Source organism: Bactrocera dorsalis, chromosome 1 (assembly GCF_023373825.1).
Source record: "Bactrocera dorsalis isolate Fly_Bdor chromosome 1, ASM2337382v1, whole genome shotgun sequence".
Lineage (NCBI taxonomy): Eukaryota > Metazoa > Arthropoda > Insecta > Diptera > Tephritidae > Bactrocera > Bactrocera dorsalis.
In genome coordinates, this window is record NC_064303.1 from 58,689,035 (window position 1) to 58,704,477 (window position 15,443).

At 31.9% G+C, this 15,443-nt stretch overlaps 1 protein-coding gene and 1 pseudogene across 1 annotated transcript; one reads left to right on the forward strand and one right to left on the reverse strand.

Annotated features, from left to right (window-relative positions):
• Positions 1-7,348: 7,348 nt before the first annotated feature.
• LOC125775538 (uncharacterized) lies at positions 7,349-11,882 on the reverse strand. Its single transcript, XM_049446193.1, has 2 exons — positions 11,354-11,882; positions 7,349-7,696 (listed from the first exon to the last, which is right to left on the reverse strand). Exons 1-2 carry the CDS (start codon positions 11,780-11,782, stop codon positions 7,496-7,498), a joined length of 630 nt encoding a protein of 209 aa, XP_049302150.1. The 5' UTR covers positions 11,783-11,882; the 3' UTR covers positions 7,349-7,495.
• Positions 11,883-13,743: 1,861 nt separating this feature from the next.
• LOC105224500 (adenosylhomocysteinase-like) lies at positions 13,744-15,237 on the forward strand (annotated as a pseudogene).
• Positions 15,238-15,443: the final 206 nt, after the last annotated feature.

A 15,443-nucleotide genomic window follows, 5' to 3' on the forward strand; every position in this document is an offset into this window, starting at 1 on the left:
CATATTGGTGAATTGTACGGGCTTTCGCTTGGCTGTATTATTTCATTATCTAATAATTTTTTTATTTCAGTTTCTACAAATGTTCTATCCGCTTGGGGATATGGATACTGTCTGACCTAAACTTTTTACTTTGCTCATTTCTTTTCATTAATTCATTTATTCCTTTTTTATACATATCTTCTCATATCATATAATTTATTCTTTTTCACAATTAATACATCTATCATTGCTTTCATCTGCTTTAAACCTTTAATTTCTATCAAGAAATCGAAATCTTGTAAGGTATCGAGTTCTAAAAATCCCATACTGAATCCTATTATATTCACTTTCTTTTTATATTTAATTAATTATTTACCGTGTAAAATAGCGGCTTGTGCGAGAGTTTTGGATTTACATAATTTTCGGGAAGAATTTAGTATACTGTCCCAGGATATCAAGGATAAAAAGGATATGGTCGGATAGAGGAGATTATAGCCGCAGGAAACTTATAGTTTCCGAGTTATTCGCGTTTAAATTTGAAAATTTACATATTTTTGATATATAAAATTAACTTCGGCACTGCTTCAAAAAAATTACCCTTGTCGATCCAACACCGGATGTATACATTTGAACTCATTTTTACATTGGCGGCCTTCAGGCCGCTTAATTTTTTTATATATTTTTTATTGTTTATCAACGATTATGTTTCCTGTATTTAGGGTATAATATTTCCTTATATTTTTTTGTTTTAGTTTGTAAAATATTTTAGTATGGTAACACTGATTATTTGAAAGTTTGTAATTCATTTTTTATTCTAAAATAATAATAATTCAACAATAAATTAAATGTACATTAAAAGCAATTTTCGCACTATATTACATAAAATTAATGTGTGCAAATGAATAAGTGATGTGCTAGTGTATATAAAATTGAAAAATATATGTGCAAAATTAATTTAATATATGGAAAATATGTAAATAAAATATTGCAAATTTTCAACTTTAAACGCGAATAACTTGGAAACTATAAACTTCCTGCGGCTATAACCGTATATATTCGTGATCAGGAAAATCTCCTCTATCCGTCCATACCCATTTTATTCCCGAAATCCTGGGACGGTATACTAAAGCCGACCCTAATTTTATTCTGCACCACCATCAATTAAAATACACACTGAGTTACCTTCTTCTGTGGTCCTTACAAGCGTTGGTAACCCATGACTTAAAATAAAAAATATTCTTCCTGTTCATATTTTGTTTTTAATCGTTGATCGTGTGTAATTTAGTTGATCCGTTGATTCTTCGGTTGTATATTAGAATGACTTATAATATCTCGTTCTCGTTTGTATCCCAATGCTCCTGCTACTTTCATAAATGGATTTTGATAATTCTGTCGAAGCTGCCGATTTCATGGTGGTTGTTGCTGATTCTTGTTGTAACCTTGTCTCGTTGGTCTACGGAATATGGTGGAAGAATCGATATCCATTGGTTACACTGGAGGTTGTTGTTGACAAGAATAATTATTCTGATGTTGATTGCTGAAATTATGATTCTGATTGTTCAGATTTCTGAACAGTTCTTAACGGCTACAATTGTAAAGAAGATATTTTTGTAAAGATACAATTGTCATAGTTCAAATATTTATGTTCATTATCGCCAGTGTATACGAATGTAGTCTTAAACGTAGATATCTATTTACAAATACCCATTTTTATCAACAATGTAATAAATGTTCATTTCGGGTATATTGTTTAGTGACCTTAGTATTTAATGTATACAATGTAAAGGATTGTTTGCCCTTGACACTGCAAATGATCCTAACGAATAATAGACAAGAAACAATTGTGTCTGCCCTTGAGATCGCAAATGATCCTAAACTAACAATAGACAAGAAACAATTGTGTTTGCCGTTGAGAACACTTATGTTTAAGATATGTGTACATACTTCGGTATGTATAGTAGATTAGTGTTAAGATGTGTGTATGCACTCAGCATGTGGTGCATACCTGAATTAGGATAAGGAATGCTATAAATAAAGGAGCTCTGGGCAACCAGAGCTGAGTACTATTTTATAACCGAACCCAACGCGTTTCATTTAACATTTTGGTGACCCCGTAGTTTTTAAAACACGCGAGTGCAGTAACAGTGAAAGTTAGTGTTAAAAAAAAAAAATTTTTGAAGTGAAAAAGTGCGTTTAAAAAAAAATCAAGTTAAGCGAATTGATCGCTATTATTAGAGAAAATAGTGCTCCCAGGAAAATGGAATGCCTTCCAAATCCTGGTTTAGTTCGCAGGCTTCAATTCTTATTAACAGAATTAGAAAAAAATATTGAAGACTGCGAATTAAACGAAATATGCTCTCTAGACAGCATAGAGAGACTAATAGAAAAAACTCGTGATACTGTGCTTGAATTTATTAGCCAGCACGAAAATGAAGAGTTAACTTGTAAATTCTATGATTTAAGAAATAGATTTTACAAACTCAAATTAAAATCTATTGACAAAAAAAATGCTACTAATTTTACGCTGCCTCAAGTAGACATTCCCATCTTTTCAGGAGATTACGCTCAGTGGCAAACTTTTAAACAGGGTTGGGCATAGTGCACTAAAAAATAAATGCAATAAGGTTTCACTAGCACTACTTCTTCAGTGGTAGTTAAACAGCAAAATTCACTATCACTGAAAATTTAGTGATAGTGAAAAAAAATGCACTACCACTAAACCTTTAGTGATAGTGAAAAACAAATTGCACTATCACTAAACCTTTAGTGATAGTGAAAAACAAATCGCACTACCACTAAACCTTTAGTGACAGTGAAAAACAAATTGCACTACCACAAAATATTTAGTGATAGTGAAAATCTTTAGTGATAGTGAAAACCCTTAGTGATAATAAACATTTTTCAGTAACATAACACTGTTTCTTGAAGAATAAAAATAAGATTATGTATGTACATATATGTATAAGCTGAAGCAGTATGAGGCAATGTATTCAAAATAAACCATATATTTGAGTAGAGACTTCTAATTATGCCGCACCAAAATTAGGAAAACATAATTCATTTTTTATGTGCTTTTTTTAATACCAACATTTCAAAATTACGGTCGGTGAGATTTTGCCTTGTGGATCGATTGACAATTCCAGCAAAGGAAAAAAGTCTTTCCACTGGCGTAGAGGAAGGAAGAGGTGTGTTGTATTTAAAAATTTTTTTTTTTATAATAGGAAAGCGGTGCAAAGCATCAATGCTTCTATCAGCGTCATTCAAGTACAAAGTTACTTCGGTTGCTACAGCTCCGCCTTGTATACATTGATTTTCATCTGAAAAAGGAAGTTATTTACAAAAATTTCGCAGGTTGGTTTCTTTAAATCGAATACCTGTGGACTCGTCATCGAATTCGAGAAATGATGTACTAGCACTTATGGATGGCTGTAAAGTAAAGGTTTAGTGATAGTGCATTTTTTTTCACTATCACTAAATATTTAGTGGTATTGCAATTTGTTTTTCACTATCACTAAATATTTAGTGGTAGTGCAATTTGTTTTTCACTATCACTAAAGGTTTAGTGGTAGTGCAATTTGTTTTTCACTATCACTAAATATTTAGTGGTAGTGCAAATTAGTGGTAGTGCAAAAATGCCCAACCCTGCTTTTAAAGAATTGTTTGAGCAACTCGTCGTCTCTCAAAATGTTTCAGACACATATAAAATGTGTATTTTAAAAACAAAATTAAGAGGATCGGCTGCAAGTTGTATTGCAAATTTGCCTTCAACCTCGACTAATTTTTCAGTTGCCTGGAACCTTCTTAATGAAAAATTTACGAATAAAAGGTTACTCGCAAACACTTATTTCAAACAAATTTTAGATGCACCAGTAGTGACTGAGACTGCTTTTAGTGTACGAAAATTTCAAGAAAAAATTTCTGAAAGTACACAAGCATTGGAAAGTCTCAGTTTGTCTTCTGATAATTTGTTACAAGCTTTATTAAATTATACGCTTGTGCAAAAATTGGACAACAATTTAAGACTTAGGTATGAAAATTCCCTTAAAAACCCTAAGGAAATACCTACCTTAAATTCACTACAATCGTTTCTGATTCATGAAGGGAATGCACTAGAAGCAGCACAAGTTTCAAAAACATCACCAAAAATTCAAAATGCAGAATTTAAATGCATAATGGGATGTAATAACTCTCACAATATATTTTATTGTCATAAATTTAAAGCCCTTTCTACACTGGACAAATGGGATGCAGTAATTAAACACAAATTATGCACCAAATGTCTTAAAACAGGGCACAATATAAAGGAATGTACAGGCGAAAGTTGCCTCACTTGTCAAGGAAACCATCATTTATGGCTTCACAAAGACAAATCCATTAAAGCAAAAAGCGCAGTAATTAAAAATACTAAAAATGCGAAATTAAAAAATGATTCTATACATATCCTGCTAACAACAGCAGTTGTTGGTATAAAAGGCCGTAATGGAAAAATAATAAAGGCACGTGCTTTATTAGATAGTGGGTCTCAAGTTCACCTAATAACCAAAGAACTAAAAAATAAATTAAAACTTCCTTCCAGCAGAGAATCTGCGGCTATTGAAGGGGTTGGACGAAACAAGATCAATACAAAAGAAAAAGTTAGTCTTCAATTAAAATCAGTAATAGATCCTTTCGAGACAAATTTAGACACATTTGTGGTAAAAAATATTGTGTCAAATGTGCCAACAGAACACATAAAAGTCAAAAATATTCCAGAGAATATAAAACTAGCAGACCCTTCATTTAATGTTCCAGGTAAAATTGACTTACTTTTAGGTGCGGACATATTTTTTGATCTGTTAAAAGAAGAGAAAAAAACTATTGAAAATATAAATTACAAACTGCAGAACAGTGTGTTTGGGTGGTTGATATATGGATCAACTAACAAAAGCTCCAATTTAGCGCGAGTTTTAGGTTTGTTCGAGCGGAGGAATAAAAATGCCAATGATGTTATTTCTATGACATTATATTTTATTCTCTGATGTTTCAAGTTATGTTCTGCTTATATAACTACTAAAGTGATTACAATTTTCTTAATCTATTTCTTTGTTTTGTTTATTTTCTTATGAAATACAATATTTGTAAAATGTAATCTTATTTTCTATTGAATGCAAACAAACATGACTGTGGGGTTTACCCGATAACGTTTGGGTTATCATTACAGTCAAACAAAAGGACCAAAACATGTTTGTATGCATTTGCATTATGAATACAATATTTGTAAAATGTAATCTTATTTTCTATTGAATGCAAACAAACATGACTGTGGGGTTTACCCGATAATGTTTGGGTTATCATTATAGTCAAACATAAGGACCAAAACATGTTTGTATACATTTGCATTATGTTCTTTATCTCTACTTGTTATCTTATATTTTTTGTAATGTTTACTTGTTTTTCTTTAATCTTTTATTTTGTCCAATTTATAATATTTTGTTGTGTGGTGTCTGGTTGGGATGATAGTGTACACATAACTCCTCCCTCCCTTAATGGAAAACTCTCCTGAGTTTGAATAGTATTGTTTTTCATTTTTTTAATTTTACAAGATATTAAAATTATTATTATAATCACAATAATACTTAAAATTGATATTCCAATATGAGAGATATTTTTGTGATATTTTAATTCATTAATTTCTTTTAAATTTTCTTCGTTTTTAAATACAAGGTCGTTAATTGTAATTTTGTTAGTGAAATTGTGAGTATCATAGTTTGGATAATAGAATCTCTGATTGTATGAAATTTTAGTATTTGAGAATGTTTGGTATAGGGTCTTAATAGTGCAGTTATTATAATGAATCAATGTAGTGTTTTTCAACTTAATTTTTCTGTTGTCGCAGTTCTGGTTTAGTTCTATGCCATTTGCATTTTTTATTAAAATAGTTTCTTCATCAATTTGTAAAATTTCTGTAATGCTATTTTTGATAAGTTCACAATTTAATAAGTAGATGCAATGTTTAGAAATTTGTAGTTCCTTGAGTGTTTTAGCTTCTTCGAATTTATAAGTGACATTTTTGTATTCAAAAACATTTTCGATTTCTGCTGTTATTTCTTTACCTGCTGTGTTTGGTATAGGAATAATAGTTTTTAATTGTACCGATTGAAATTCTTTTGGGATTTTGACTACGAACATTAACAAATTTTCTTTATAGTCCAAGGCGCATAATTTTATATATTGAAGTTTGTTGAGGTCTATGTTGTAATTATAAATTTCTTCATTTGTTAAAATGCTTGGGTGAAAAATACCATTTTTTGCTGAAATAATGTTTTCCTGAATCTGGTTTACTGCGTCTTTGAGAATGTTTATCTTTATTGTTTGTTCATGAAGAATCAATATTTTGTCTGTTCTCTCTTGATACACTAAAGAATTATTTCTTTCGTCTTCAATAATTTGTTTTAATTTTGTAAACGTGTTCGAAAAGAAATTATTAATTTTTATTTGGTGGTCGAGAGCTGTAATTGAATTATGTAAATTTTCATCTACTTTCTTAAGGTGATTTTCAATATCTATTCTATCTCCATCATCCATCGTTCCAAATAGAAATTTATGTACAGAACCTATACCGTTAATTAACCCTCTCTTTTTTCTACTAACTTCTTTTCTTGGGATTAATGTTTTGATTTTACCTCTCAAGATTTCAATTTCATTAGATAGGGTGTAGTAATGTAAATGTGAATATGTTTGCGAGATTTTTGTTATATTAACGGGTGATTTTTTTGAGGTTAGGATTTTCATGCATTAGTATTTGACAGATCACGTGGGATTTCAGACATGGTGTCAAAGAGAAAGATGCTCAGTATGCTTTGACATTTCATCATGAATAGACTTACTAACGAGCAACGCTTGCAAATCATTGAATTTTATTACCAAAATCAGTGTTCGGTTCGAAATGTGTTTATCGACAAATTTTGTTCAGCGATGAGGCTCATTTCTGGTTGAATGGCTACGTAAATAAGCAAAATTGCCGCATTTGGGGTGAAGAGCAACCAGAAGCCGTTCAAGAACTGCCCATGCATCCCGAAAAATGCACTGTTTGGTGTGGTTTGTACGCTGGTGGAATCATTGGACCGTATTTTTTCAAAGATGCCATTTTGAGGGAAAACTTCGGACAACAATTCATCTCAAGAAATGGACCCGTAAGTTGGCCACCAAGATCATGCGATTTAACGCCTTTAGACTATTTTTTGTGGGGCTACGTCAAGTCTAAAGTCTACAGAAATAAGCCAGCAACTATTCCAGCTTTGGAAGACAACATTTCCGAAGAAATTCGGGCTATTCCGGCCGAAATGCTCGAAAAAGTTGCCCAAAATTGGACTTTCCGAATGGACCACCTAAGACGCAGCCGCGGTCAACATTTAAATGAAATTATCTTCAAAAAGTAAATGTCATGAACCAATCTAACGTTTCAAATAAAGAACCGATGAGATTTTGCAAATTTTATGCGTTTTTTTTTAAAAAAAGTTATCAAGCTTTTAAAAAATCACCCTATATTTAGTATGTAAAGAATTTCGCGAGGGTCAATTATGTGAATTACGAGGTCAGATGATGTAACAATCTGTTTAGTGTTGGTGATAATTTCTGCGTATCCATTGTCGGTATGTATTTCATGTACTTCCAGTTTGGCTGCATTGCTAATTATTACAATTGCTATCATCAATGTTATTTTGAAGATGTATTTGACCTAAAAATTTGTTTGGACGTTTAATATTTGTCGGGTGAATATTATCTAATGGTAATTTTCTATACCTTGGTTCGAATTTGTGCCGAACTGCTTTATAATTTTTTACGTAACCTTCTTTTTGAGTGTTATTAAACTCTTCTCTATTTCTATTTAGTTTTCCTATGCATTTTTCTTTAGTCTTCTGAATAGTGTCTTTAATCAAATTCTTATCAGTTTTTCCATTTATAACCTCAAGAGGTGTGGCTTTAATTGTAGAATGATAAGATTTGTTATACCATTCTATGCTTTGAAATACTTTTTCCGCTGTCGAAAGGCTTGGTTTTTCAATTTCTAGGACTCTAATTCTTTCGGATAGAGTATTATGAAATCTTTCGATATCTGAATTCCCAGTATGACTGTTTGGTTTTGTAAAATGAACTTCTATTTCTTCTTTCCTAAAAAAATCTTTTATGTTAATTGAGTTGAATTCATTATCTAATATTAACATTCTGGGTCTACCTTTGATAGAAAAGAATAATCTAAGCTTTTCTATAATAGTTATACTGTTTCTATCTTCTAGCTGAAATGCCATAGCAAATTTCGCAAATTTGTCTATAAAAGTAAGGAAGTAACATTTTTTATTTATGTATATATCCGCGTGAACTATTTCATTTATATCTGATGGTGTTTTCGTTAATTGAAATTTTGGTTTTAAAGGTTTTCTATCATATTTTGCTCTATTGCAAACGTCGCAATTATTTATATATTTTTGAATCAAAACTTTCAAATTTTTCCAGTATATTAGTTTTTTCAATTTTTCATAATTTTCGTTAATACCTGCATGGCCTGTTTCATTTTTATGATATTGAGCAATTTGTTTATAAACTTGTTCTTCATTTTTCATATCTTTAGCATGGAATTCACATCTAAAAAACTTTACATGTCTATTAAATATTTGAATAAGCTTTTGCTGAACTATATTGTACTGATTATCGGTTAAATAAGAAAAAATACCTACTTTTCCACTATTTATGTGCTTACGACAAAGATCTATGAAATTATTATTTTTTATATCTTCTGCGCTAATAAAAATTTTCTTCGTGTTGCCTAGTTCTTCAGATTCCATAATTTTCTTGTTTGTTAAAATGATTTGTGTATTGAAGCGATTTACAATAGTGTGTAAAATTGGAAAATGATCATTTAGTTCCTCCTCTTGAGAGTGGATTGTAGCATTTGTGCTTATGTTGTCTTCTTCCAATGAATGAATCTCGCCTGTGTTACTATCTATTCTACTTAGAAAATCGGCTACGTTATTTTCCTTTCCTTTCACGTAATTTATATTAATATTGTATTCACCTAGTTTAATTAACCATCTTTGCAATCTTGGGTTAATGTCTTTTCCCTTGTTTTTTATTTGGAGCCACTTAAGTGGTTGGTGATCGGTTAAGAGATCGAATGCTCTGCCATAAATGTATGGTCTATAATATGTCACTGCCCAGACAATAGCTAGTAGTTCTTTTTCTGTAGTGGAATAACTTCTTTCGTGTTTGTTAAGTGTTCGACTAGCATAGCTTATAGGATGACTGTCCTGGGTTAATACTGCGCCAATTGCAAAGTCACTTGCATCAGTTGAAATGCCAAATTTTTTGTTAAAGTCTGGATATTTCAATATTGGTGGGCTTACTAATAGATTTTTAAGTTTTTCAAAGGATGATATGTACTGAGGATCGCGAGTGTTTATTTTAATATCCTTTTTTAAATATTTTGTTAAACCATGTGCTACTTTAGCGTAATCTCTTACAAATTTTCTATAATAACCTGTTATACCTAGGAATGATTTAATTTGCTTTGATGTAGTAGGCAACTTTAGTTTTTGTATGTTTTCGATTTTGCTTAAATTTGGTTGTATCCCTTCTGTTGTTAAAGTGTGACCTAGAAATTCAGTTGTTTTCGCGAAAAATTTGCATTTATCTACCTGAATCTTTAAATTATGTTTTCTTAATGCTGAAAATATTTTGTTGATATTTTGGGTATGTTCTTCAATACTTGAACTAAAAATTAAGATGTCGTCTAAATAAACTACACATATCTTGTTGATATATTCCCTAAGAACTGAATTCATTAAACGTTGGAAAGTTGCTGGTGCATTCTTTAGTCCGAAAGGCATTCTTATAAATTCAAAGTGTCCTTGGGGTGTAGAGAAAGCTGTTTTTGGTCTATCTTCTTCTTTTATTAATACTTGATGAAAGCCTTTTGCAAGATCTAATGTTGTAAAATACTGAGCTCTTCCAAGTTTGCTGAGTATTGTTTCTATATGGGGTATTGGAAATTTGTCATCTATAGTGACTTCGTTTAGCTTCCTGTAGTCAATAACTATTCTCCATTTTTTCTTCATTGAATTGTCTTGCTTTTTCGGTACAATCCAAAGAGGCGAGTTGTACGGGGAATTACTTTCTTTAATTATACCTTGGCGCAACATCTCGTTCATCTGTCTAATAATTTCTTCTTCATGAATTTGGGGATATCTATAAATTTTATTATAAGTTGGTCTACTTGTTTTTGTAACTATTTCATGCTGAATTTCATGAGTATGAGAAAGGTTTTTACCTTCTTGGAAAAATAAATCGCTATTTGCTTTTAGAATGTATTCTAATTTTTGCTTTTCTTCTTCATTCATGTCACTATTTGATAAAATATCTAGCAAATTCTCTTTACATTCTGTAAGTATATTAATATCTTCGTAATTGTAAGGGCATGAGTTTATAAATTTAATTTTATTGCCGTTTATTTCTACATACTCCTTTTCTAAGTTAATTATTGCTTTAATAGGTTTTAAAATATTTTGTCCTATTATTGCATCAAAGTTTTTATTTTTTATGTTGGTTAGTTTCCAATGTATATAACTTTTTTCATTGAATTCGTTTGGGGTTGGGGTGACTAACTCTTTATTTAGGGAAAAATTTTCCTTAATGGTGCTAAAGTGTATTGGTTTATCAAGCTCAATGCATTCATAATCTTTTAACACATTATATTTCAATAATGATGTTGTAGACCCTGTGTCAATAAGACATTTAGTTTTGGAATTTTTTATGGTCACTTCTATTATCGGTAACGATTGTTTTGGGCTGGCAACCGAAAATTTGCTTGTTCTTGAACGTGATCTATTTCCATCGGTTCGGGGGGGTTTTGTCTCCTTTGGACTGAATTATATCTTCTAGATTGTTGTGAATTATTTTGCCTACTTTGTCCAAAGCTAAATTGTTGATAATTGTCATTTTGGTTAGAATTGTTACGAAATTCTCTCGGCTGATTTTGTCCAAATTAAAAATTATTGGAATTTTGCATATACTGGTTATTATTGAAATTGCCAAAATTGTGAGACAAAGAATTTCTATTTGAAAAATTTCTATAATTATTTCTTTTATAATTGTTTTGTCTTTTATCAAATTGTATTAGCAAACCTGTCTCTTGAAGAACGCTAAAAGCCTCTCTAATGGTGCTTATATTTCTACTAATCACTACACTGCTTAAGTTGGGGTGTATCCCATTTAAAAATGTTTTTAGAATTAAACTTTCGTTGTTAATTGGGGAAAATTCTATAGGCTTTATCCTATCGAATTCATGTTTTAAATTTAGTTTATCTAAAATATCTTTTAAATTTTGGAAATATTGACTTACGTTATAGTTTCGTAGTACAATCGCCTGATTGTAAAGGGTGTGGTACGACTCCTTTACTCCAAAATTCTTTATGAGTTCTTCTCTCATTTGCTGCCATGTTGGTGTAGGTCCCAAAGGCCGGATGACACTTGCTGCTTCTCCTTTAATTTTTGTTTTGACGTGTCGCTGCGTTACAAATTCCAACATTGATGGGTTGGGGTTGAATAAAGGAAGGATCATGTCAACTTCCCTGATGAATGATGATAAATCTCTGCCGTCAAAGTCCATGATTCTTGAAGCTTCCTTCAAAATTTGCGATCCTGTCATCTGAAGTGGTTGCTGCTCGCCTGGATTCATTGCTGATGTATCCTCTTTTATTACAACTGAACTTGTTGTTGTTGCTTTGTATGGTGCACTTCGCTCTTTCTGCGTCTTCTGTGTGTGGGGCATTAATCTTTAATCCCACTCTTCCTGGTAATGTTGATGGGCGGAATGAAGCTATTCTTCGCCTTCACAAATTGTAGTCCTCGGAGTCGCTCTCCGACGTTCCAGATAACTTGTGTAGAAACTTAAATTTCTTAAACTTGGCTATCTGTGCCGACCGACTTATATATTTGTATATATAAGAGATCTTTTTAAAATGGGAGCTAATCTTAAGATTTGCTTCCCGTTGCTAAAGCTTACGAAACTTAAAAACTTCAGTTTTTAGTATCGCTCAACTTTGCAGTTTGTTTTTACCGACTGCGCCAGTTTTAGGTTTGTTCGAGCGGAGGAATAAAAATGCCAATGATGTTATTTCTATGACATTATATTTTATTCTCTGATGTTTCAAGTTATGTTCTGCTTATATAACTACTAAAGTGACTACAATTTTCTTAATCTATTTCTTTGTTTTGTTTATTTTCTTATGAAATACAATATTTGTAAAATGTAATCTTATTTTCTATTGAATGCAAACAAACATGACTGTGGGGTTTACCCGATAATGTTTGGGTTATCATTACAGTCAAACATAAGGACCAAAACATGTTTGTATGCATTTGCATTATGAATACAATATTTGTAAAATGTAATCTTATTTTCTATTGAATGCAAACAAACATGACTGTGGGGTTTACCCGATAATGTTTGGGTTATCATTATAGTCAAACATAAGGACCAAAACATGTTTGTATACATTTGCATTATGTTCTTTATCTCTACTTGTTATCTTATATTTTTTGTAATGTTTACTTGTTTTTCTTTAATCTTTTATTTTGTCCAATTTATAATATTTTGTTGTGTGGTGTCTGGTTGGGATGATAGTGTACACATAACTCGCGCTGTGGTGTTGTGACATATTTAGATAAAAATTTAGATAATCCACGAAAAAAGTTTCGGAAAATAGAATCCTTGGAAAAATGTGTTAATAAAACCAAAAAGGAAACACAGTACAAGAAAAATTCTCGTAATAATTTAAAATTCCCCACAGATAGTAAATTAACTGCAGCTTTTCCATTCGAAAAGAAAAATATAATCTTAAGAGATTCTTCTTCACAAACAAAAGGAAGATTAATCTCTCTAGATAGAAAATTTAAAAATAATGAACCACGAAAAAGAAATAAACGTCAGGTTTCCTTGGAAAATATTAAAAGTGGTACATTTGTATTTTTTAAAGAACAAAATATTCCACCATTGCAGTGGAAGAAAGGACGTATGGAAAACGTCATTTTAACCCACAATTGCAAATGTAGACGTAAGGATAAGCAATGGCACATCATAAAGAGCGATGCACATTGTTTACCCTTTTCCTACCAAAGAAAAAATTGATAAATAATAAAGATAAAAGCGGTCGACTCGAACTAAAAACCAAGAAAAATAAAAAACCTTATTGTTATTATTACTTTGTTAAGCTTATTTATAATTTTACAATCTATAAAATGTTTAAGTATAACATAAGTTATTAAAAAAAATAGTTCTGAAGTATTTTTCAAAAAAAAAAGAAGATCTGTTGGCTTGACCAGGACAACGTGGGATTTAATTATCCACATCGATCTATTTCAATATTCGGTTGAAAGGCAGCAAATTTTAAATCCACTGAAATATTTAAAATACTCAACAAGTGAACTCAATGACTCAGCAGCTGCACAACAAATACTTATTGAACAGCTTCACGACATCATCGCGTTCACGGGGAGGAGGATGAAAAGGAAGACTAGGTCAGTGTTACCCTTCAAAGGATCATTACACCACTCCTTGTTTGACCTGATGAATGAAGAATATTATGGAGTATTGAACAGACCTTACGGTTCTCAGATGGTCAGTTCGTGAACTTGATTCTCGATAATGGTGGTGATTTGACCAACTTAGTGCATGAAAAGTTCCCACGAATCGGACTTCAAGTGTTTGAGCGAGAAATTACAACCGGTGTACACAATTTATGTGAAATGGTGAAGGAGAGACATCTCGGTGTGCTAGCCATCAACGTCAACGACTCGGCGACCAAGAGAAAATTCTATAATCTGTATGGTTGTCGCGAGTAGCTAATTGATGGTATTAAACGGCCCACCGATGTGATGATTTCTGGCAAAGTGTGCTGTGTTGCTGGTTATGTGATATGGGCAAAAGATGCGCATAAGCTCTGAGTAGTTTCGGCGGAATCGTTATTATAACCGAAATCGATTCCATCATTGTTTTGCAAGCGGCTATGAAAAGCTATGAAGTAACCACTAAGGAGCAAGCATACAAAGAAGCTATCATCTTCGTAACAACAACTGTTTGCAAGGACATTATTACTGGCGCACATTTTGAACACATGCCTGACGATGCGATCATTTGTAATATTGGTAATTTCGGTTTTTTAAATCGGCGTCGCATTTTTGAATGCAACGCCAAAGAGAAAATTATTATCAAACCTCAAGTTGATCGTTATACACTATCCAATGGTAATCATATTATTTTGTTGATCAAAGGACGTCTGGTAAACTTGGGCTTCGTGCACGGTCATCCCAGCTTGAGGTGTTCAACTCATTCAGAAATCAATTGGTGGCACAAATCGTAGAACGTAGAATTGCATATATTACCAAAAATAATCGATGAAGAGGTCACCAGTTTACACTTGGAGAAATTGGGCATACGACCTGAAAAGTCCCGTGATTAAATTCGAAACACTTGGACTTAGAATGGCAGTAATCTTAACAGTAATCCTACGACGCATCTGCAACGCAGCAAGGAACGTATATCCCATAGGAGGATATATATTTAGAAATTAGTTATTAATCTTAGAAAATGAAAATTATATTAAAAATTTAAAATGTATGCAATAAAAAATAACTTATATTAGAAAAATTATTACGAGTTCGATCCGCCAATCTTGTAATTAAAAAATGTAATTAACATGCCCAAAATTTATAAATACTTGAATTATTTTGAAGTGTAAACACTTCAACGTGGGCAGTATGTTCAGATTTCTGAACAGTTCTTAACGGCTACAATTGTAAAGAAGATATTTTTGTAAAGATACAATTGTCATAGTTCAAATATTTATGTTCATTATCGCCAGCGTATACGAATGTAGTCTTAAACGTAGATATCTATTTACAAATACCCATTTTTATCAACAATGTAATAAATGTTCATTTCGGGTATATTGTTTAGTGACCTTAGTATTTAATGTATACAATGTAAAGGATTGTTTGCCCTTGAGACTGCAAATGATCCTAACGAATAATAGACAAGAAACAATTGTGTTTGCCGTTGAGAACACTTATGTTTAAGATATGTGTACATACTTCGGTATGTATAGTAGATTAGTGTTAAGATGTGTGTATGCACTCAGCATGTGGTGCATACCTGAATTAGGATAAGGAATGCTATAAATAAAGGAGCTCTGGGCAACCAGAGCTGAGTACTATTTTATAACCGAACCCAACGCGTTTCATTTAACACTGATGATGGTTGTATCGTGGAGTGTACTCGATGTTTTGTTGGCGTGAATCATGTACGGGCGATACTGTAGGCATCTGCTAATGTTGTGCAAGCTCGTGCATAGATGGCATTCTTGATAGCTACACTTCTCAGTCCAGTGACGAATGTTCTGATTGCTTTAGATTGGATTTCTTGTGTCAATACT